The sequence below is a fragment of the Otolemur garnettii genome, unplaced genomic scaffold (genome assembly GCF_000181295.1).
Source record: "Otolemur garnettii isolate 467f Iridium unplaced genomic scaffold, OtoGar3 scaffold00067, whole genome shotgun sequence".
Classification (NCBI taxonomy): domain Eukaryota; kingdom Metazoa; phylum Chordata; class Mammalia; order Primates; family Galagidae; genus Otolemur; species Otolemur garnettii.
Window position 1 is genome coordinate 5,663,105 of NW_003852462.1, and position 23,180 is coordinate 5,686,284.

The 23,180-nt window shown below is 40.7% G+C and overlaps 1 protein-coding gene and 1 non-coding gene across 4 annotated transcripts in view; both read right to left on the reverse strand.

Moving 5' to 3' along the window:
* The window catches only part of RERE (arginine-glutamic acid dipeptide repeats), a 433,205-nt gene that overhangs the window by 120,518 nt on the left and 289,507 nt on the right, over positions 1–23,180 (reverse strand). For all 3 annotated transcript variants that reach the window (XM_023515253.1, XM_012807340.2, XM_003793246.2), the window contains 3 exons: positions 11,656–11,704; positions 6,013–6,137; positions 4,862–4,961 (listed from right to left, as the gene is read on the reverse strand). In XM_023515253.1, the coding sequence (XP_023371021.1) occupies positions 4,862–4,961; positions 6,013–6,137; positions 11,656–11,704 (274 nt within the window). The remainder of the gene's footprint in view (positions 1–4,861; positions 4,962–6,012; positions 6,138–11,655; positions 11,705–23,180) is intronic.
* LOC111726478 lies at positions 10,970–11,076 on the reverse strand. The gene has a single exon (XR_002774244.1). It is a non-coding gene; the product is annotated as a U6 spliceosomal RNA (small nuclear RNA).

Consider the following 23,180-nt stretch of genomic DNA (forward strand, 5'->3'; position numbering starts at 1 on the left):
GAAAAAACAAGATGCAAAGTAAGAAGCTAGAAAAAGATCCGCCAGATAGACAGCATAGAAGCATAAGCAAGTAGAGTGGCTGCATTAACATCACACGAAACGGATTTCAAGACAAAGAGTTATTAGTAGACACATGGAAGATGACAGTGAAAGGTAAAGAGGGGCTCAGGGTCGCGGGTTAGGGGGCGGCCACACTCACAGGAGCTGGTGGGTTCGAACCCGGCCCTGGCCCACTAAACAACAGTGACAACTGTAACAAAAAAATAGCCAGGCATTGTGGCCGGTGCCTATAGTCCTGGGAGGCTGAGGCAGGAGAATCACTTAAGCCCAACAGGTTGAGGTTGCTGTGAGCTGTGATGCCACAGCACTCTACTGAGGGCAACATAACGAGACTCTATCTCAAAACAAATAAATAAATAAAATAAATAAAAAATAAAATAAAATAAAAAATCCATGAGTCAAGTAAGAAATTTAAAAATTTTCAAAACTATTTTTAACAGAATAATGAAAATTTGTAATAGCTTCTAGTTATCTAAGCCTCTGCTTTAGGAAGCTAGAAAAAAAAAATGACCAAATTAAACCCCAATAGGTAGAAAATAAATTAATGAAGACAAAAATGGAAATTGATGAAATAAACAGTAGAAGAAACAATGAAACCAAACCCTTGCTTCTATAAAGATTGATATTATTGATAAATCTGTTTAGGTTAATCAAGAGGAAACAAATCAGCAATATCAGAATGAAAGAGAGGTCAACACTTCATATCCTAAAGACATTAAAAAGATAATACAGGAAGAAATTAAATTTTTGCCAATAAAGTTGATACTCAAAGGAAATGTACAAAATGCTTAAAAGCCACAGAGTAACAGATTACCAAACGGACACAGAAAAAAATACAAAATCTGAATAGGCCTATGTCTAATTGTAATGTTAAAACTTTCCATGAAAAAAAAATTTAGTTTCACTGCAAATCCTAGCAAACACTTAACAAAGAAAAATATATCAATCCTTTGCAAACTCTTTAGGAAAACAGACAAAAAAGAAGTATTTCCCAAATAATTTTCTGAGGGCAATATTGCTGATACTAAAATCAGACACAGTTCACATTATAAAACTTCGTATTACAAAAACATGAAGACCACAGCTTAACATCCCTCATGAACACATATGATTCCTTAACTGAATATTGGTAAATTAAATCCAGTAATACATGGTGACAAACAAGGATTTGTCCTAGAAATGAACAGTTGGCTTAATCGATCAATGTAATTCATGTATTAATATAAAGAGGCTATTATAAATAATAGGTAATTCAACTTAAGAACAAACCTACAGAATCTATCCATTTGTAATCTGGGGACTGCCTATACACAGAAACCCCTGAGGAACTGGCCAGAAGGCTACTACAGCAAATGAGGGAGTTTAGCAGGGCGGAGGGAAACAAGGTCTACACATAAGATGGATTTGTATTTTACCTTTCAATGAACATTTAGAAATAAAAATTAAAAACTTTTCCTTACAATGGAATTCTCAAAGAGTAAACAGGTGTGCATTTAACAAAGTATGTGTAAGACCTATATATTGAAAACTACAAAATGTTACGGCAAGAAATTAAAGAAAGCCTAGCACATTGACATGAGCTATAGTCCCAGCTATTTGGGAGGCCAAGACAGGACTGCTTAAGCTCAAGAGTTTGAGTGTAGTCTGGGTTACACAGGCAGACCCTATTTCCAAACAAAAGTAAAATAAAGTTTTAAAAATAGAGAGATACATCATGATTGTGGATTAAAAGATTCAACACTGTTAGGATGTCAGTTTTTTCCCAAAATGATGACAGATTCAATGCAATCCAAATTAAAATTTTATCAGATTTGTTAAAAAATACAAATTGGGCCAAGTGCAATGGCTCATGCCTATAATTGCAGCACTTGGGAATGCTGAGGATGATGGATTGTCATAGCTCAGGAATTCAAGAACAGCCTGATTAAAGCAAAACTCCATCTTTACTAGAAACAGAAAAACTAGCCAGGTATATGGTGAGTGCCTGTAATCCCAGCTACTCGGGAGGCTGAGATAAGAGGACTGCTTGAGCTCAAGAGTTTGAGGTTGTGAGCTGTGACACCATGGCACTCTACCCAGGGCAGTAAGTGTAAATGCACTGAAATAGTCCTACTGGGATGTTGAACACACTCTGATGTGGGCATACAGCAGATTTCATATATTTTAAATTTCTATATTGCCCTGGGAAGTAGGAAATACTCCCTACCTGTCTACAGGTTTTCTGTTTGTTTTTGTAGAGATGAGGTCTCACTATGTTGGTCCAGGCAGGACTCGGACTCTTGGGAACTAAGCAATCTTCCTGCCTCAGCCTCCTAAGTAGCTGGGACTACAGGTCACTACACCTGGCTCCCACACACAGGTTCATTCTTGATAAATGCCTAACATTGTTTTAAATATATACTATACTCTAAAAAAGCAATAAATATTTCTCATAGAACAATGTATATTTTTTTAATTTATTGCTTAACTCATATCTTCCACTACTCTAGGGAAGTCAAAATAAACATAGCATCTCAAGATTTTTTCCTTTACTTCACTTTTCATTAAGTGACTACAACTAAAACTCTCCCTGAGTCAACACAGGTACAAAAATGAGAAGAGCACTAAACTTTTCTATTCATCACAAAATAAGCGTAGTGTTCATCCTGCAGAAGCTCAACACAACCTATACGCCATGACCCAAGAACTTGAGCCACTGTGGGCCAGTCTAGACAGGAAAGAATTTCAAGTGTCAGAGAAGCAACATCATAGGAACAAAAAATCATAAACCCAAAGCCCTCTACCCTCTGGAAATGCTAACAAAACCTCCAGAAAGAACGTGTCACAAAAGCAACTGTGAACAAAAATAGTTGAAATTATCTCTGTACAGAAATGTTCTAAAGAATTCTTAGAGGATTTGGAATAATAAAGGGAATAAATCATATAAATTTAGGAAAGACCCCAAAATAGACATTTAATTAAATATGGCAAAATCTTCATTATTCAAAATTCAACTGATTTGCACAATTTTTTTTAAAAGCTCTTACACAAAAACCTCAGTAGAAAAAAGTTTCCATTGAAGACTTTCTTTGAATGTACATATACTTTTTTTTTAATTGAATGGTAACTACGTACATATACTTTTAAGGTATTCTAAATGCATAGACATTCTCACCTAACCTACCAAAGCTACTGTTTGCAGTATCAGCAATCTCTAAGTCTTAGCTTCTATCTGTAAAATAATCTCAAAAGTCTCCTCTGGCTCAATCACTGTATGCTTAGAATAAAGATCTTTTATTTTAAAAACAACAATGACAACACTACCGATGAGTGAGAAAGTGCACAAAATCCCTTGACAGCAATGTGACAAAACACTCAGTTATTGAGAACACAACACGCCCCCAACAAGGTCACTCAAACTTTACGTAAAAGCCAAGAAACCAATTTAGACCAGGAATAAAATCAACTGTATCATGCAGAAAGCTCTTCATTTCTTAGAAAGCAAGCTGTGTAGCAGAAACTGTGTGGTACAAAGACCCCTAACTCAGGAACGAAGACGATTCTCTCCTCTCTCTTTGAAGCTCTTGGGATCGTCCACACTGAAGTCACCTGACCTTTTAAGACTTAGATTTTTATCTATTTAGAGACTGGAACAGATGATCTCAAAGTTCCTTCCAGCTATGGTGACCTCTCAGGAAAAAGAAGAGGGGGAGGCAGGGTGCTTATGTTACACTTATTTTATCCTCTCAAGAGCTGCTCGGCCTCAGGCCCAACATCCTGTGTAAATATACATGACCAAGTAGACTCCTTATCAGTGTCGGAAATTGATTCCTTAAATATTCATTATTACTTCCTCAGATTGGATGATTTCACATCCGTAACCATACAGAGAGGAATTATTTCATGTAACTTAAAATATATTAATTTATTTATATAGCCCTATAGGATGTAGCCTAAAGCCAAAATGAAGAGTCCTCCCGCTACCACCAGAAAAGGAAACCGGCTTCAGTAGTCAGTGCGCTGCTCCGTGTGTGTCACGGGATTAAAGCAAATGAGTAATTGCGGTGGTAACATGAGGCTCATTTATTTCATTTTACACTAGATTTAAGAAATTATTTTTAAAACTTAAGCTTTAAACTACAAATCATGAAGAAAAACTTAATTTTGGTTTTATAATCATGTGAAATATTAACACGATTCCAAATTAAATTCTAAAAAAACCAAATTTATCCCCAAAAAAGCCTACCTTCTTCCCTGTTGCTCTATGTGCTTTGAAATACAGTCTCAGACATAGTAAAGAAAGTTGTTTTTTTGTTTGTTTGTTTGTTTGTTTACTTTTTGGTTAAGCAGGCCCTGGCCTGGTGCTCTAATCTCTGAGCTACAGCAGGCACCCAGCCAGTAGAGAAGGTTTAAAGGCATCGCAGCTAGATTCCAATCTTGGGGGTATGACGTTGAATTGTAACTTAATCTCTCTTACTTTATTTCTTTAAGTCTAAAACAGTGATAATAAGAGAATCTACTTCAGAGGGGAGTTATGAGGATTGAATGAGATCACCTCTGCAGAGCACTTGCTTGTAAGACCTCTGTAAGTATCCACCGCTATCATGAGACCTCATTTGAGGTTCACCAGAATCCTGCAGCAAAGATATATTAGGAAATGACCTGGGCAGGATGACAACTCCGCTGTGGGTCCCAGCACCAGGCCACAGCACTCACTCCTCAGATGCAGGCTACTCTACGCTCACACTCAACACACATTCCCTGCAGCCAGTCCAGGAAAAAAGAAGCGTCTTTCCACCCAGGATGACCTCAAAAGACTTACTGTGTTCAGTGCATTGAGAGTTGTGTCATCCCGAGAGGCTGCGACACAGCCATCTTCTGTGGAGCCTCCATCACACATTCCTGCGAAAGCTGCCATGCTCCTTCAGAAGAAGACATTTTTTCCTTCATCAGTACACAGTAATATCTGTATGGAGATTTTAACCCTCCATTTTTAGCCCAGACCAAATTCCATTACTACGTGTAAAATAAAATGGAGTTCTCAGTCCTGCCTCTGCTCTTTAGCCTTCACTCACAGAGACAAGTTACTTTTAACTGGGCCCGTCTCTTATTTCTTCCCACACTACATTAGCACTTAGAGTTTTAGACTTGAAGGTATGAATAATCTAAATCCATCTGCCACAATACTCTGCGAGATTACAATCTTTTGAAAGAAAAGTCTCTAGAAAACATGTGAAATTGAGTCCTCTGTAACTTTGGTCAATTCCTCTCTATACATCAACTACGTTTAGGTGAATTTAAAGTGAAAAATCAGAGATAAAGTCTCTCAGCAGTCCCTGACTCCACCAGTGCATCTCATCCCGCTGCAGGCCAACACGCACAGCACTGCAGACCAGAACACAGCCCAAGTTATAATTCAGAGGCTCGACCCCTGCTTTAATGGGGTTTTGTTGTTGTTGTTGTTACTGCTAATACCACGGTGAGCCCCAGGAATCGCTGCAGACAAGGGAAGACTCTCTGTCTGCTCTGTGACATGTTAGGATGGATTTAAACTTCCCTTTTGCATCTGAGGCACATGTATGTTGGCAAGTTCTGTGGGATAATTGCAGGCAAATCTCAAATAGGTAAGTCACCAAAATGTCAAGTTTGGTTTAGGCACTAATGAGCAGCCACCAAATAAAGAGAGAACATTTGTAAGATGGGGTGAACGACTCAATTAACTCAACTGGACTAAGAGGTACTGATAACTGCATGGATGGCTTATAAGAGGGAAGAAAGTGACTTTACCGTAATAAACCCTTTTTCTCTGGCAGTTAAGGGTCAGGGCCCTGATTACAGAGGGCGTAACTAAACTTGAATTCAGAGAATGCAAAGATAGAAATAAAATCTCAGGGAAAAAGGAGAAAGTTTATGGACTACTAATCACTTCAGACAGCCTATTTCGGGAAGTAAGATGGAGCGGATGCCTATTACCTTGCTGCCCTCAGGTACATGAGAAGGTCACAGTCGTTAACTCCAGGCATCCAGACCAGCTCCTCATGTTGGGTCACTGTATCACCATCTGGAGAAGGAAATGGTTGCAAATCTGGAAGTTTGGCCTGTAAGAGAGGGATGAAAAAGTCACAACCAAAGCATAGATTGTAAAAGCTATTTCAAAGGGCAGTCCTTGAGAACAGACACAACGGTTTACTGAGCCTCTTTCTTTGGACAGCAGAAAAATAACAGCAAAACCATGAGTCATTTGAACTGGCCAGTACCTCACGGCAGGCTCATTTCACCACAGAAGATTTCACAACAGACTGCTTAATCTCTATATAAGGAGCAGCAAACAGCATGATCCAAAGAGTGAAACAAAAAATGGACCTGTACGAATACAATAAATAAAAACAGAAAATGTCTTCGGAGGTAATAGCTACTTGATAAAGAAGGGAAACACACACATATTTCCAATATATCAAGTTTATGAAGAAGACACAGGCAAATACTAAAACCTCACCTGAGGACATTTGCTAAAAGACTGGTGAACCATCCTGTCAGATTAGCCTTCTAATCAGGACAGTCAATAGCAATATAAGTCATTGTCAACATCAAAAGATGGACAAAGTATCAAAGTTAACCCTGAAAACATACTTGAACTGATCCATAGTGATAGAAATCAGTGTTGCTTCAGGAGAGGGAATTGTCTCTGATAAGGCAGGAAGGAACTTTCTGAGATGACAAATTTTCTGTGCCTTGATATGAATCGCCAAAGCAGACTGAACAGTATTAAATAAGATATGAACAATGCACTGTACATAAAGTATACCTCTATAAAAAGAATTTTTAAAAAATATGAATAGTGTTCATCAACCAGCATTCTAAGACACTAGATTCAAATACCTCTGGCATTCATGTTCTTATCTTTACTGTGCTAGGGCAGAGCAAGAGCAAGTGGGTACCATTGCTAACATCACCATCAGAGACCTAGAAAAACAGGCGTTGCAAGACACACACGCTCTTATCTGGTCAAATGATGATCACAGGTACATTAGTCTCATATTTTAAACTAACAGTTAGAATTTAAAAGCTCCAGTGTACACAGAGCCCAGGCAAAAACTTTAAGTGAAGTAATCAGGCAGAGTAGAAGGCAGTGCCGTCCAACAGAAATAAAATGAAGGCCCCACTCGGCAGCCCTCCAATAGTAGTTAAATTAATTAAAAAGTACTACTGTGGGGGATCAGAAACCAGAGGAAAAAAGACTAGAAATGTAATTAGACATTTTACAGAAAAAGAAATACAAATGTCTCTTAATCTTAGGAACTGATGATCAACCTTGCTGATAGCAGAAATGCAAATTTATGACTCAGATACATTTTCCCGTCAACCATCTTGACATAAATCCCTAAGTCTGACAGCATTTAAAGACGTGAAACAACCAGCACTCATGGCCGGGCACAGTGGCTGACTCCTGGAATCCTAGCACTTTTGGGAGGCCAAGGTAAGAGGATTGCTAGAGCTCAGGAATTCAAGACCCCATCTCTATAAAAAAATGAAATAAAATAAAATTAGCCACATATGGCGGCAAATGCTTCTAGTCCTTGTTACTGAGGAGGGAGAACTGCTTGAGCCTAGGAGCTCGAGGTTGCAGTAAGCTATAATGAGGCTACTGCACCCCAGCCACGATGACAGAGCAAAATCCTGTTCCTAAACAAAAAGTAATAAAATAAATTTAAAAATAGCACTCATATGTAAGTAGCTAGAGTGAGAACAAACTGGTACAATTCCCCCTACCAAGCGGAATGTGGTGCTATCACCAGAATTACACGTGCACTTGCCCTCTAAGCCGGCTATCCCCTTTTTAGGGACACAGCCTGAAGATACATGGCCAAAGACATAAAAATCTGCACGTCCAGGTTACTCGCTGAAACATTACTTATAACAGAATAAACTGTTCTATCCACACATGGAGTCCTACCAAACTCCAGAAGGGACGAGAAGGAGCTCTGCCTACTGCTATGGAGGAGAGTCTACCCAGACACCTGTCAGAAGAAAAAGGAAGGTGACCAAAGTGTGCGTATTCTGCTACCGCGTAGCTCAGCAATAAAGATCAAAGGAATAAAAATATGTTATAACAACAATCTCATAAAAATGCTAAATGAAAAAAACACACCTAAGTATTAAGTTGATTTATTCTAGGAACTATTTCGAATAACTCTAAAACCTACTAATTTGCCAGTGCAGCCTCAGTGGGGATATGCTTTAAGGGCAAAACAGAATTTAACAGAAAACATTTTCTTTCTGAGACAGAGCCTCAAGCTGTCCCCCCTGGGTAGGGTGCCATGGCATCATAGCTCACAGCAAACTCCAACTCCTGGGCTCAAGCAAGTCTTCTGCCTCAGCCTCTCAAGTAGCTGGGACCACAGGCACCCGCCACAACACCTGGCTATTTCTTTGTTGCAGCCGTCATTGTTGTTTGGCAGGCCTGGGCTGGATTTGAACCCGCCACCTTAGGTGTATGTGGCTGGCACCTTAGCCACTTGAGCCACAGGTGTGAAGCCAGAAAACAGTTTCAATAATCATATTGTTTGCAGCAATGTGAGTACTGTTACTTGAGCTATTATATCTGTATTATGGGATTAAAGCAAATGAATGCTGTCATTATTTAAAGCCAGGATCTGAAGCATGATTAAAAAGATAACAGGTGAAAGAACAGTAAGATTATTTATAAAGCCTAGATTAAAATGTCAAATATTGGCATAAATTTATAATGTATTTTATTTTTTAAAGAAAAGAGAACAAAATACCTATCTCCTAGTCCTGTCAACTGAAAAGGCCTAGAAATAGTCCCCAACTCTATAGGAATGAGTATCCCAGCATCCAGACTGTGAACAGCACCTGCTACCACAACAAATGAAGCCTGTTCTGAGAAAAGTTTAATTCCAGACCTAAGGAAGGCATAAAAATCACGTCACACAAGATAAAAGGGACCTACCAAAGACCACTAGGATTAAGTCAAAAGGACACACAGCAGGAAAATGTTCCTACTGCCCTAAAACAGATCATTTTACCACCAATAAGAATGGATTAAAGATAAGAAATAATTTAAAATCCACTGACAACACCTGGAAGATACAGTGGAACTAATGCAGTATTCTGAAATACTGAGGGGAAGAATCAAACATCTGCTGTGCCTTCCCTACCTGATTCAGGGAACCAAACGGCTGATAAGGGGGAAACGTCATTTATTCAGCAAATGGATGAAAGGAGGATAGAATATAACTGATCTGAAATTCCTATTTTTTAGTGCTCCAAAACATTGCTTTTTGAAAATAATGCATAAAGAATATATTTTAAATCTGATGTAAATATTTGATTTTAAATGATAATTTACAAAACTCCAAGCATAAATAAAGCTCCTTCTTTGCCAAGAATTTAAGCATCTTTTACTTAGAAACCACTTTTTCTGTTATGGTAAGGGAAAAAAATCTGTAAAATAAAAGTCCAGTACAAAGATTTCAAGACATAGAACACATACAGTAAGAGGAAAACATAGGTGGGAAAATACGGTTGGAGAGAAAGCGGAGAGGAGATGTGACTGAGTGGCACCTGATCAAAGACACGGCTCACTCAGTGTGCAGTGAGAAGGGATGGATGACACAGTCAGGCCCACCCCATCAAATACACCAAGAAAAGGCTTGAACAAGGCAGACATTAAGTGCAGCGTCTTCCTCCTGCAGCTTCTTACTGTACCAGTTATAATGTAAATCTGGAATGAGAAGTGTCTCCTAGAAATTATATGCTTCTGATGATTTCTGTGCTTTGGTTTTAACATTCCCTTCACTTCTTACTTTCCTTCACGAATTAAAATAGGCTCTTAAAGAATGTGAATGGCATACAGGAAATAGTGTCTAGGCAGTACCTAGACAGACCACCTCTCTGCCCTTACAAAGCTCACGGCTACCAGTAGCTCACGCCTCCAGATATGGCAGCCATAGTTGCTGACGCCCCAACATACATTCCAACTCAAATGATGATCTATGCGAACCATGATAAACTTGTTTTCCTCATGGTTTAGAAATGGACACGTAACCCAATCCATGGTGATAAGATGTGGGAGTACCGGGGACATTCGGGCAAATGTTCCCTGCTCCTACGGACAAGAGGAGGACGATGTCTTTCCTCCTCTCAGCACTTGCTGGTCTCATTCATTGTAAGATAGGTTATTATTCTATGCACTAGAAAGGATAAACATGGCCGATAAATTATAACCACACCATAGAATGTACAATAAAGACCAACTTCAGAGATCAAATGTAAAGGAAAAACGTGCATGTTAGGGTCAGGTGCCATGGCTCATGCCTATAGGATTAGTACTCTGGGAGGCTGAGGTGAGAGGATTGGTAGAGCTCAAGAGTTTGTTTTAAGACCAGCCTGAACAAGACCCTCTCTACTGAAAATAGAAAGAAAAAAAAAAAAATAGCTGGGCACCGAGGAGTGTGCCTGTAGTTCCAGCTTCTTGGAAGGCTGAGGCAGCAGGGATTACTTGAGCCCAGGAGTTTAAGATTGCAGTGAGCTATGATACCACCCTTATAATCGACTCAGGGTGACACAACAACACTCTATGTCTTTAAAAAAAAAAAAAAAGTACATCTTAGAATGAATGACATCCACGTACCCTGTAGGACAGGTGAGTAATCAAGAAAATCTCAGAGAAGCACAGCAGAGCCCTGGGTCCAGCCTGACCAGGATGTCTTGATATGTGGGACACAACCATCAGTGTTGAGCCAGAGTCCTGCCAGTCAAAGTATGCTGATGCTGACATAGTAAACTCAACAGAACTTTCCTGAAAGGGCACAGGCTATGACAGAGCAAGCTTTCAACTGAAAGTGTCCTATCTTTGATACTCCTGAAGGAAAAAGGTTTTTAAAATCTTTTTATTTATGATTTTCTTTTAAATATGGAATGCTTCAGGAATTTGTGTGTCATCCTTGGGCAGGGGCCATGCTAATCTTTTCTGTATTGTTCTAATTTTAGTATATATGCTGCCAAAGAGAGCACTAAAATCTTTTTTAATGAAAGTACGTAGTGATCAAATGTTCATCAATGGAGGAATGAGTCAACAAACTATGATACACACAGACAATGGAGTCAGTCTCAAAAAGGAAGGAAAGTCTGAGACACGTTACATATAATATGATGAAGCTTGGGGACGTTCTGCTAAGTGAAGGAAGCCAATCAGAGAAAGAAACTCTATATGATTCCACTCATCTGAGGCGCTTCTCTGCGGCAGAGCTGTCAAATACAAACCCAGGAAGAGGACAGGGACCGGACAAGGGAGGACACAGAGTTTCAACTGTGCAGGGTAACACGAGTTCTGGAGATGGACGGTGGTGGGGGCTGTACAATTAATATACTTAATGTCATGGAGGTGTATACTGAAAAATGATTAAGATGGTAAATCTTATATTATGTATATTTTCCTACAATTTTATAAAAGTATATGGTGATGTTTTAAAAAAATGAATTTACACAAAATTCCCTATAGCAGTAACAATTCTAAATGCTGCACAACAGAATAAAGGGCCAGCAGACTAACAATGAATAAAAACCTAAAGAAGCTACGAATATTTACTTTACCTGATGACTAGGACCAACACGAATTTCCCCCTGGGTACTGTTTAGCCTCCTGTCACAAACAGAAAAGATTAAGTTAGCACAGTATTAGTACAATTTTGACATAAACATTCATATATTTTATCAAGGAAAGTAATTCAATTCAACTAAATGAAGGGTAACTCAGGAAGAACTAACTTCCTTGCTACTTCTAACGCTGCCGGGTACACGGACCGCTCTCCCCACACCTTTAAAACCTTTTCCTTCTAATGACCCAGTGACTACAGCTGCCTGTCTCTCTCCTACACCATCACTCCTTCACTCCTCAGAGGCAGACTTCTGTTAGGACAATCCCAGTCGGGTGCATCTTCTTCTCAAAAAGATGTGAAAGTCCCACCATAGACCTTATGAAATGCAAATGAGAAAACAGGGTCATTCAGCTGACCACTTGTTCTTTTAATAAATACGTATTACCAGTTAGTGCCTACTATAAGCCAGGAATCACCCTAGGTGCTGGGATAAAGCAATGAACAAGACACCAACCCTACCTTCTTGAAACACATATTCTAATTGAGGAGAAGTAAACAAATAGGTCAAGGATGATAAATGCCAAGAATTAAGCAGACGATAAATAATGAAATATTCTCCAGGTCTTAGTAAAGTAGAGCATGTGCAGAGACAAAAAGGGCAGGAGCCCAGAAGGCTTCTGAGGTGACAGAGCTCATCTCCCTGTCTCTGCTACCCCGGCTGCTCTTGCAAGCCTCTCCTTCCCTTGCCCCAAATCCATACTAGCCAGGTTCCCCTTAAAAGCCACTGATTTTTATGAAGCCTTTCTTTATCTCCTGCCATTTTGCCTCCCACACATTCCTAAAATGGGTAGTGTCTTCCTCTTTTCATTCCTTCATAAAATGTTTGGTGAATATCTTTTTTTTTTGTCTCAGGCTCTACACAGGGCACTAACTGGGGGTATACAGTGATAGACAAAGAAATTCTGGTCTCTCAGAGCTCTCTAGTACCTATGATTTGGAGTCATGATATCTGTGGGCAAACTTGAGAAAACTCTTTCTGTGCCCAGTGATAAGACTTTGTTTTTTGAGAAAGAGCCTCACTTTGTCACCCTGGGTAGAGTGCCATGGAGTCATAGCTCAGAACCACCTCAAACTCTTGGGCTTTAGCAATCATCTTGCCTCAGCCTCCTGAGTAGCTGGGACTACAGGTACCCGCAACAATACCCAGCTATTTTTCTTTGTCTTTTAGAATAGACAGGGTGTTGCTCTTGCTCAGGCTGGTCTCAAACCCGTGAGCTCAGGCAATCCATCTGCCTCAGCCTCCCAGAGTGCTGGGATTACAGGTGTTGAGCCGCCGCATCCAGCCAAGACTTTTGTATTTCATAGGCACCACCAAAATTTCAACAGACACAGTGACAGCTGCTGATGAGTGCTTTGTCGACTTGGACTGAACTGAAGAACATGATAAAGCAAAGGGCCCAAGAGCAGGTGCGTACTCTTGCTTTCCTCTCATGGATCTGGTACCTAAACTATTGTTTGGAACTGTTAAAATGAATTTTTAGAAAACTATTATTTACTTTAGGTACCCTGGGTCTAGTACTTTATTCTCTTAGAACAATTTTTCATGTGAAGAATCTTGTTTTGGCAAAGTCCGCAGTAGGTGTGACAAAGGAAGAAAAGAGGAAGAGGACGGCAACCAGGAGGAGGACAGCCACCACAGAGACGTCCCAAGGTCCGGTGCTCCAGACCCTAACACACCACCAGCTCCACCCACAACAGCAGAGCAGGACCAATCACCATGTTCATAAACAAGTCTCAGACAGTCCAGGAGAAACAGCGCACAAAAGGCTACGGGCAATTGTCAAAATTAGGCAGCTGGAGGAGACAGACACAGAAGTGACAGGGTTCTGAGGAACTCAGATGCGAAAGGCTGAAAGAGAAGAATTGCAGAGGGAGAAGGGTCTGCATGAAGGGCTGACTTTACCATCAGTCAGTCATCTTTGTGTCTCCGGTAGAGAAATGTCATGTTGAAAAAAATAAGCTGGAAGATGGATTGTTCCCACTGGCTTAGGTAGGAATTAGAAAAAGCTGTTTTAGCAGGCATGCTGAAGATTTAAATGAGCCAGGAAGCTATTTTAATCATGAGTACTTAAGAAAAACAAGCAGTTGGTGTTATCACTCTTTCCCTTCCAACTGTCCCTTCCCAGTCTCTAACTAGCTATGAGCAAATGAGCTGCCCAAAGTTGGCTCCTCTATTTCTAGACACTGTCCGAATGCTTTCTTGTCTACAAGCCTCAATTCACCATCTTAGAAAGCTTCAGCCATAGCCTGTCCCAAGTACTTGTGCCTACAGCTCAACCTTCAGGTTCTTCTAGAAGGTTTGTGTTATTCCAGAGTTCTCAAGTGGTGCATATGTAATCATGTCCACATCACTGCTACACATAGTAAGTCTGTGACAACTCCTAAACAAACACTCCTGGTTCATTCTTTAGCCAATGTATCACCATGTTTAGCTCAAAATACATGTCATGATAAAAAAAAAAACCCAAATGCTCCTTATATCCCACTTGCTTCCATAAAAAACAGGAGGCAAATAATTATTAATAAACTAATAATGATACAAGTGAAAGAAAAAAACATATTGGGGCATTTGAAGAGATTAAATTGGAAATTTTAAGTTTATATCAAAAAAGAAAGAGTACTAATAAGGTAAGTAGGTTATTATAAACAAAATAAAAGAATCCCCTTAAAAGCTTATTAAAAAATCACCCTTTACAACAAAGTTTTTTAAATCAGATGCAACTTTTAAATATCAGAGTTTCGTTGCAAGAAACAACAAAGTTATTTCTGAGCAGGGTTAGGATCTGAAGTATAGACAATGGCATTAGTCTACCACATCCAGGGACTACAGAATGCAAAATGGGAATGAGAAAATGAGCATTTTCTAAGTCCAAGGTATAAAAAAGTAGACGGTAACATATCTCACCAGAGAAAACTGGATGCATCTGACAGAGAAACTGTCAGAACATGAACTAAAGGAGAAAGACAAGTGGGCTAGAGGGAGACTGCCAGCATCCAGCTGAACCCAGCGTTAATTAGATATTAACTCCCTTAATTAAATATCCTTCCCCTGTTGCTACTCCTTTTTTTTTTTTTTTTTTTTTTGCAGTTTTTAGCTGGGGCGGGGCTGGATTTGAACCCACCACCTCTGGCATATGGGGCCAGCACCCTACCTTTGAGCCACAGGTGCTGCCTGGTGCTGCTCCCTTTTTGAACACACCTCTCCATTAGAAGATGATGCCTTACTCTGACTAATTTTGACACTCCACACGTGTATCTACCTTTGGACTGTAAGCTTCTAGAATACAGGACTGAGATTTCATCCATCTTTTCATATCCCAGGGATCTAACATAGTACCTGCTAAACATTATCGGGAGAATTAAAAGTTCCATGGTGAGACAGGGCATGGTGGCGCACACCTGTAATCCTAGCACTCTGGGAGGCCAAGGCCGGTGGACTGCTTGAGGTCAGGAGTTCGAGACTAGTCTGAGCCAGAGGGAGATCCCACCTCTAAAAACAGCCGGGCATTATGGCAGGCACCTATAGTCCATGCTATTCGGGAGGCTGAGGCAAGAGGATAGCTTGTGCCCAAGAGTTTGAGGTTGCTCTGAGCTATAATACCACAGCTCTCTACCAAAGGTAAGAAAGTGAGAAAGACAGAACTTCTCAAACATTTAGGTCCCAAGAACCTATTATGCTCTAAAAATTACTGAGGCCAGGTGTGGTGGCTCATGCCTGTAATCCCAGTGCTTTGGGAAGTGGCAAGAGGACCACTTCAGGCCAGGAGTTCAAGATCAGTCTGGACAACATAGTGAAATCCTGTCTGTACAAAAATATAAAATTAAAATCTCAACAAATTTGTTTTTGAAAATCATCAAAATATTTGATTTAAAAATAGCAATACATTATTCAATACATAATAATATATATGACATCTTTACTAAAAGTAGTTGTGTGTAAACAAACGGTGAAAAAGGAGGCTTTATTTTATATTTTTATAAATCTTGCTAATATCTGACTTAACAGATGGATTTTCTGATATACTTCTGCATTCAATCTGTTGTAATACGTTGTTTTGGTTAAAGTTTATAAAGAAAATCCAGCCTAACACAGCTGTGTAATTGGAAAAGGTAGCCCTTTTTTCTGTAGATAGATTTCTTATAGATTTTATTTCTGTGTCATGTTAGAGATATATGCATGTATCTTTTTTAAAAAATACAATCTATATTCCCTTCCCCATCAAACTCACAAAAGGAGATATAAATCCTTCTAGGATTGCCATCAGGCTTCCCAAGATGGTCAGAGCCAAGGAAAAATCCATCTCTCAACATCTTGAGAACACTGACTGTCTTAGGCCCTGGAGTCGCTGAAGCAGTAGTGCTTGCAGGGCCCAGGGAGAGAAGAGAGGAAAGGGAAGAACTTCAGTGTGACAGGACTCTAGGGTGAAAGTGTCTTGTGACTCCTCGAATGGCAGATTGAACTCTCAGTGTAGGAGTCAAGATGGGGGCCCTATGGCTCTTCAAGTACTGCCCAACAAGCAGGGATGGGGAGCAGGAACGTGGGACAAGGCATGAAGAGATAAGAGTATAGGACAAGGAATGCCTGTGGGTTATGCTGGAGACAAGAGCCACCCCCATCGGGGCTGCCCATCTACTCAGTGACACATAATGAACAGGGACAGATGCTGAGCTCTTAAAGAAATAGGAGAGAGAACGTGGCAGGGAGGGGGAGTCATGGGACACAAAAGTAAGTCACAAACAGTAAATGTCCTAACAAAAACATGGCCTATACCTGCCTCTTCCCTAGAGAAGGTGTGATCATACTTGGGAGTGGGGAAGGTGAAGGGTCATGAACCTAGGATTATCAGATGCCAGGGGCACAAGAAGGCTCTCTGAGGACTCCTAAGAGGCAGGCAGGCAGCTGGGACCCCCCCTCACATCCCCAGGGGAGAAGCAACAGTCTCTTCAATCCAACGTGGACCAAATCTTGGGGGCCCTTTGAGGCTTTCTTGCTGGGCTAGCACTAGTTGCTGCCAGGAGCTGGTTCCTTAAGCTTATTCTTTGAGCCTCCAGGAGTGGGGCAACATTTTGGGCTTCAGCTAGGTCAGTGGATACATCCTCGCAGCAAACACCGTGAGCAGCCTCAAAGCAGAAGCAGAGTGCCTCCCAGCAGCTCTGACACCGGCACATCCAGCAGTTCCCCCCCTCCCCCCAGACACCATGGGCCACCCGCATGTGGGGAGGGAGTTTGGCCAGTGTTTGCCCCATGGCTGACTTGGCCAGAGGCAGGAACTGCTCCTGGTTCTGCCCTGTCATCCTCACTTCTGTACTCACGGCCTCACTAAGCTGAAAGGACCCAGGCTCAAGGCATCTGCAGCCCAGGCCAGACCTGTGTGAGGTCACCAAGAAGCGTCCCCTTTTGGAGCACTGGGAGGGGCACTACTCAAGTCACCTCCCACAGCTGTTCCAGGCCTTTCCTGCCACCTCTCTTGAAGGTAGCCTTTTTTCTTTTCTTTTCTTTTCTTTTTTTTTTTTTTTGGAGACAGAGTCTCACTATGTCCTTTGGCGGTAGAGTGCCATGGCATCACAGCTCACAGCAACCTCAAACTCTTGGGCTTAAGCAATTCTCTTGCCTCAGTCTCCCAAGTACCTGGGACTACAGGCTATTTTTTGTCACAGCTGTCACTGTTGTTTTAGCTGGCATGAGCTGGGTTTGAACCCGCCAACCTCAGTGTATGTGGCTGACACTGTAACCACTCTGCTATGGGCGTTGAGCCAGAAGGTAGTCTTTTTGATACTACACCAAAACTCAACAAGTGACAGGCAGAGTGGGATGCTTATCAGTAATCTTTTACACTCCATTATATTACAATCCATTAGTCTGTCATGCTTTTTGAATACATCTACTCACACGTGATTTTATAATGCCATGTGTCAGTTATGTTGAGAACACTCATTCACTACGTTTTGTAGATTTTTCAGATTGCTAGAGTTCATCATATAGTATTCTTAAAAAGTCACATTCATTAACATCACTACCCACCTCCTAAGAAACTTTAAGTGTAGAGAAGCTGTCAGTCTCAGTGTGGTGGGCACAGTTTTTCAAAACTCTAATTTTTACACAAAAGGTTCAAATTTTATAGTTCCAAATACTATCAGTAGTTTTCCTTGAAATGACAGGCTCACTTCATTCATTTTCAAGAAAATATCTGCCAAATACCCAAGTCTGCATGATCATAGTTATCTGTCAGTTGTTCTTTCAAGTAGCAAAGATACTGCATGAAAATAGTGGCCACTTCCACTTGTAACTCAAAAAACTTGATGCACAGGGCTGCTCAAGACATCATCGTCCCAGGGTATGCAGCAGGGGACTTTTGTGTCACTCCCAACTTCATCATACAGAGTATTAGACAGGAAGTCAAAGACTGAAATTTAATAAAAATAAGAGTCCACAAACCATGCTTTCACAAGCACTAATTATGACATACTCTGAACTTTATAAAACACCACAGGCTAAAACTCCGAAGGCCTCCAGGTTCCCCCTTCCATCAGTCAGGACAGCAGCTGACATGCAGCCCTCTCTCTCCTTCTGCTATAGATGCTCTACACTCTCTCATTCTAGGTAGTAAGTCATTTAGTTCATGTTCTGATATTACAAAAACATTAGCATTGTTAGTCACAGAAATTCAGATCTCACTCTATGTTTTAAAGCAGTATAGCTACTGGCTCAGCGCCCGTAGCTCGGTGACTAGGGCAGCGGCCACATACACTGAGGCTGGCAGGTTTGAGCCAGCCCGGGCCTGCTACACAACAATGACAACTACAACCAAAAAATAGCCAGGCTTGTGGCAGGAGCCTGTAGTCCCAGCTACTTGGGGGGCTGAGGCAAGAGAATCGTTTAGGCCCAAGAGTTTGAGGTTGCTGTGAGCTGTGATGACATGGCACTCTACTGAGGGCGACATAGTGAGACTCTTGTCTCCAAACAAAACAAAACAAACAAACAGTATAGCTACTAAAGAGGTTTTTGCTTGAATGCACAATGTCACTTAATTAACAAAGCAGGTCTAAGGCAAAGAGAGCGGTCATCAATTTAAGAGGAAAAATCCAGACCAAAGGCAGTATGACCCCTAGTGACATGAAGGGTTTTACTGTATGAAATAAGAAACTAAAGATTGAAGTCACAGCCCTGGAAAACGCAAGACACATAAACACACACATACACACACCCTCCTCTGTCCTTCTCTCAGGGCTTCCACATACATTATCTTAAATCTTGGTGTATCATAGTTTCTGAAAAAACCAAAATAACAACACTAACTATTGCTTACTAAGTACTTCCTACGCTAGGCATACAATAGTTCATTACTCCCATTACAACTTTATGAGGCAGCATCTTCACTTTATAGATAACAACAACACTAATTGCAACACTAATAGATCGACAGCCACATCCATTGCACATTTACTATGTACCAGGCATTGCAAGCTGAGTAATTTCTTTTTTTTTTTTAAGCTAAGCAATTTCCATGTATTTTCTCATCTAATCTTAAAGACAACCCTGTAAGATGTACACTATTACAGCCTCTGCATGTACAGGTACACGTCACCATACTCCCCAGCATGTACAGGTAAGGACACTGAACCTAAGAGATGCAAGGCAGTTACCAAATATTATCGGCTAACAAGTGGGAAAACCAGGATTCAAACTCAATCATCGCTCCCACTCACATTCCAGTATGACACAGTAATTAGGTTACTGAACCAAAATTACACAATAATTACAAACAAAAGCTTGAGAATGTGCATCCTTTTTCCTATTTCAGTTCAATGTCCATTTTGAACACTAGAGCAAGTTCAAGTGAAGAGTTTTCTTTTTAAAGTTCGATAATGAGCTTGAAAGGGAAAACCTATCAAGGTCAAAGGACAATTTATTTAATATTCTCGAAATGACAAAATTACAGAAAAGGAGACCAGATCAGTGGGTGTCGGGGATGGTGACGTGAGAGAGGGAGGGGAGGGAGGGAACGGGTATGACTCTAGCAGGACGAAGGTCCTTGTGGGGAAGGACAGTTCTGCATTCTGGCTAAGGCAGTCACACAAAGCTGCACGTGTGGTAAAGTGGCACAGAACTATACACACAAGGTACTGACGCCGATTTGCTGGCTTTGATACTGTATTTCAGTTATACAAGGTGGGCTCATTCTGCAGGACCTTTTGTAGTGTCTTTGAAACTTACTGTGAATCTCGACATTGAACTTTTTTTAAAAGTCAAAGAAAAGGTACCCGAGGAATGTACTGCAGACAGACTGGATATCAGAAGGAAAGCCAAGTAAGAGAAAAGCGGATGAAATGACCAAAAAATTCTCCCCAAATCTGTAGACAGCTGAACAAGCAACTGAAGAGAGACAGCCATGGTTCATGAGCAAAGAGATTCGGGGATTAACTCCAAGCCACATATTTCTTTTTTCCTTATGTTCACTAAGGATCTCTGCTGTGTGGTCATCATTTTAGAGATAGCCCCATACTGTGTGAATCATATTACCAAAAAAGAATTAAGAACTGTCACCATACTCCCCAGCAAAGAAGGAATTTCTCTGTGTAGCTACTATAAATTGTTTTTTAAAACATCTGAGGTTCAGCCTCCATTATTCTACAAATCTTTGCTTTCGAATGTGAAAAAATGTTCCCAGAAGCCAAATTACAATAGTGGTAAGTCATTGGGTTTATTCTTTAAGTATTAAAAAAAAGAAAGAAATTCACTGTATATGAAATCTGATACAAAAGAAACCGATGTAACAAAGCAGTATCCATAGCAACTACAACTTAATATTTCAGTCCTCTTCAGCTGCAGTGGATTAAATAAAATGACAAGATGTTCTCTTTGAAAAGTAACCTGTTACTATGGAAACGTTTTAGTCTAAGAAGTAAACAGGGAATGGACAGAAAAGAGCAGGGAGCTTGCAAATGAATATCAAAAAGGGAGAAGCATCTTTGCAAAGGAGATGAGCAGACTGATGGCCGGATCACAGGGAGGGCTCCTGGAGAAAAGCCCGTCAGCTGGGTAGAGGAGCTGCCCAGACCCAGGGGCTTGCCTGAGAAGGGGACATGGTCACTCTACCCCAGAAGAGAGAAGAAGGTACAGGGAGGCAATGTTCTTGGCATGTTTGCTCAAGATGTCCCAATATCGCTACGTGACCATGGTGACTGCTTACGACAAGGACCTGATTCTCTAGGCAGAGGGAGGGGACAAGGATGTGGGTATGGGGAGAAGACATGAGCCAACAGCACAGCCGTGGAGCCACCAGACACAAGAACTGGTAGAACTGAAGCCTTTCACAGGGAGCTGGCAGGACTTCCCATCACAACCCAGACCTTACCCTCTCCCCAAACTTGGGGACACAACAGCAGCATGGCCTGCAGCCCATTCCCCAGGTGCTGGGACTAACAACTCTCAAGTCAGACCCCTGTTCCACAGCTGGTGTCGTATGTGAATAAGATCACTGGGAATCTTCCCTCCTCCTGACCTTCAGATCGTACACATCAGACAGTGGATAACTCTTACCTTTCCCACAGGCTGCTCATGTTCAAGAGAAGGACTCTAGGAACACTACTTACTAGTCCATTAGACAGTGACCACAGAAAGAGTCTGTGGGCCTAGAACGAAATACACATTTTAAGAAATGCAAAAAGTAATTTATCCAAATCATTTCTTTTACACAGATTGTGGGGCAGGAGTGACAATGAGGATCCGAGAGAAGACGAGAAGGACACGTCAGGTTTCTCATGCTTCTCCAGCACGGCACAGACCTATGCGGCAGTCTCTGATAGGTCCAAAATTTCCTTAAAGTCTGATGAGGTTATCTTAAAAACTCAGGCAATTTTGTATTCTATTTCGTAATATATTCCATTTTAAGACAGACGAATCTTTCCTCAGTCCTAAGTGGGTAAAAATCACTATGCTTTTACATCCCATTAAAAGCGTTCCGTGACACTGGTACCTCCACTACTAAAAGATCTGAAGGACCTGTCGCATGGATTTCAGAGTTCAACTTGAATTAAAATTTCAGCACCAAAGTTTTTTTGGCTGTAATTATAATCCTGAGAATACAATTCAGACTCTCTGAACATAGTTTCCACATCTATAAAATCAAGTTCATAATGTCTACTTTGCAAGGTTGCTATAAAAATAAAAGATGATCTATGGAAAGAACTAGACATAGTACCTATTGTATAGCGGTCATTATTGTTATTAACTCCAAGTACTAGCAAAAAGCGAGAATGGGAGCTATGCCTGTAATCTGAGTCTCACAGCACTGACTGTCTGCCTCTCCCTCAGCACATGCCTCGTTTGTATTTATTTTGTGTAACTGTTTCTTTCAATGGCTGACTGTCTGGCCGTCTAAACCCAAAAGCACCATGTGGGTAGGAACCACCATGTAGGTAAGAAAAGTCTACTTTTAGTCACCACTATAAACCAGAACCCCCTGGTTCTCACTAAATGTATTTTAAATGAAGGGCTCCAATATTCTAACTCAACTATTGTTTAACCATAAATAACTACTAAGGGATTTGTTGCAAAATTAAAATAGTTAAGACACATATGACAGAAGGCCATCCTTCTGAGCAAAATTAATCTGAAAATATGACTGATCAACTGCCTAGCAAGAAAATTCATCATTAATTAATTTTTTTTAAAAAAAGACAAACAGAATCAATCAACAACTGAAAAAGTTAATGGTTCCAAATTGACACACAAATACCAAGACCAACATAGGCACTTGCCCCAAATCCTGAATCTCCTGTGATGGGAGGTTCCTGAGATGCTGCCTGATCCAGTCTTCTCGCTTACCAGAAGAAAAGAAAAAGACTCTTTGGAGGGATCACACCCAGTTAATTACAGAAAAGGATGCCAGGCCACAGAAGTCACTTTTCCATAGGGTCCTCCTAAATACTGATATAATTCAGAGTTCAGAATTAAACATTAGGCATTGGCTGAGGAATATTAAGAATTTCCAAGCTAATAACGAGATCCAGTAAATACAACCTCCACACACTATAATGTGTGAGCAATGTCAGGGGAAAAAAATGTTTTTTAAATTTACAACAGGTGAGAAAGATCTACTTTCAAAGTACTACAATGACTTTGCTCCACCGTCTAAATTTCTTATCTGCCATGTCCCTGCCCCGTCGTGCAGGAGATACACTGCACTTTGCCAATGACATGTAGCAACATTCCACCTTGGGCTCATTGGTTGACTGTGATGGCTGCTGTCGAGATGGAAATGGCTTTAAGGACGATAGCCTAACAAAGCCACACACACACATATGATAATTTAGAAAATAAACAAATAAAAACATCTCATCATGACTGAGAACAATTCATAAAGTCATAGTCTTTAGAGAGTAAGCTGATCTCCTACCCAAACACGATGTTGGCTTTCTGCACCTTCAAATCAAACCACCTAGGAAACCTGAATGGAG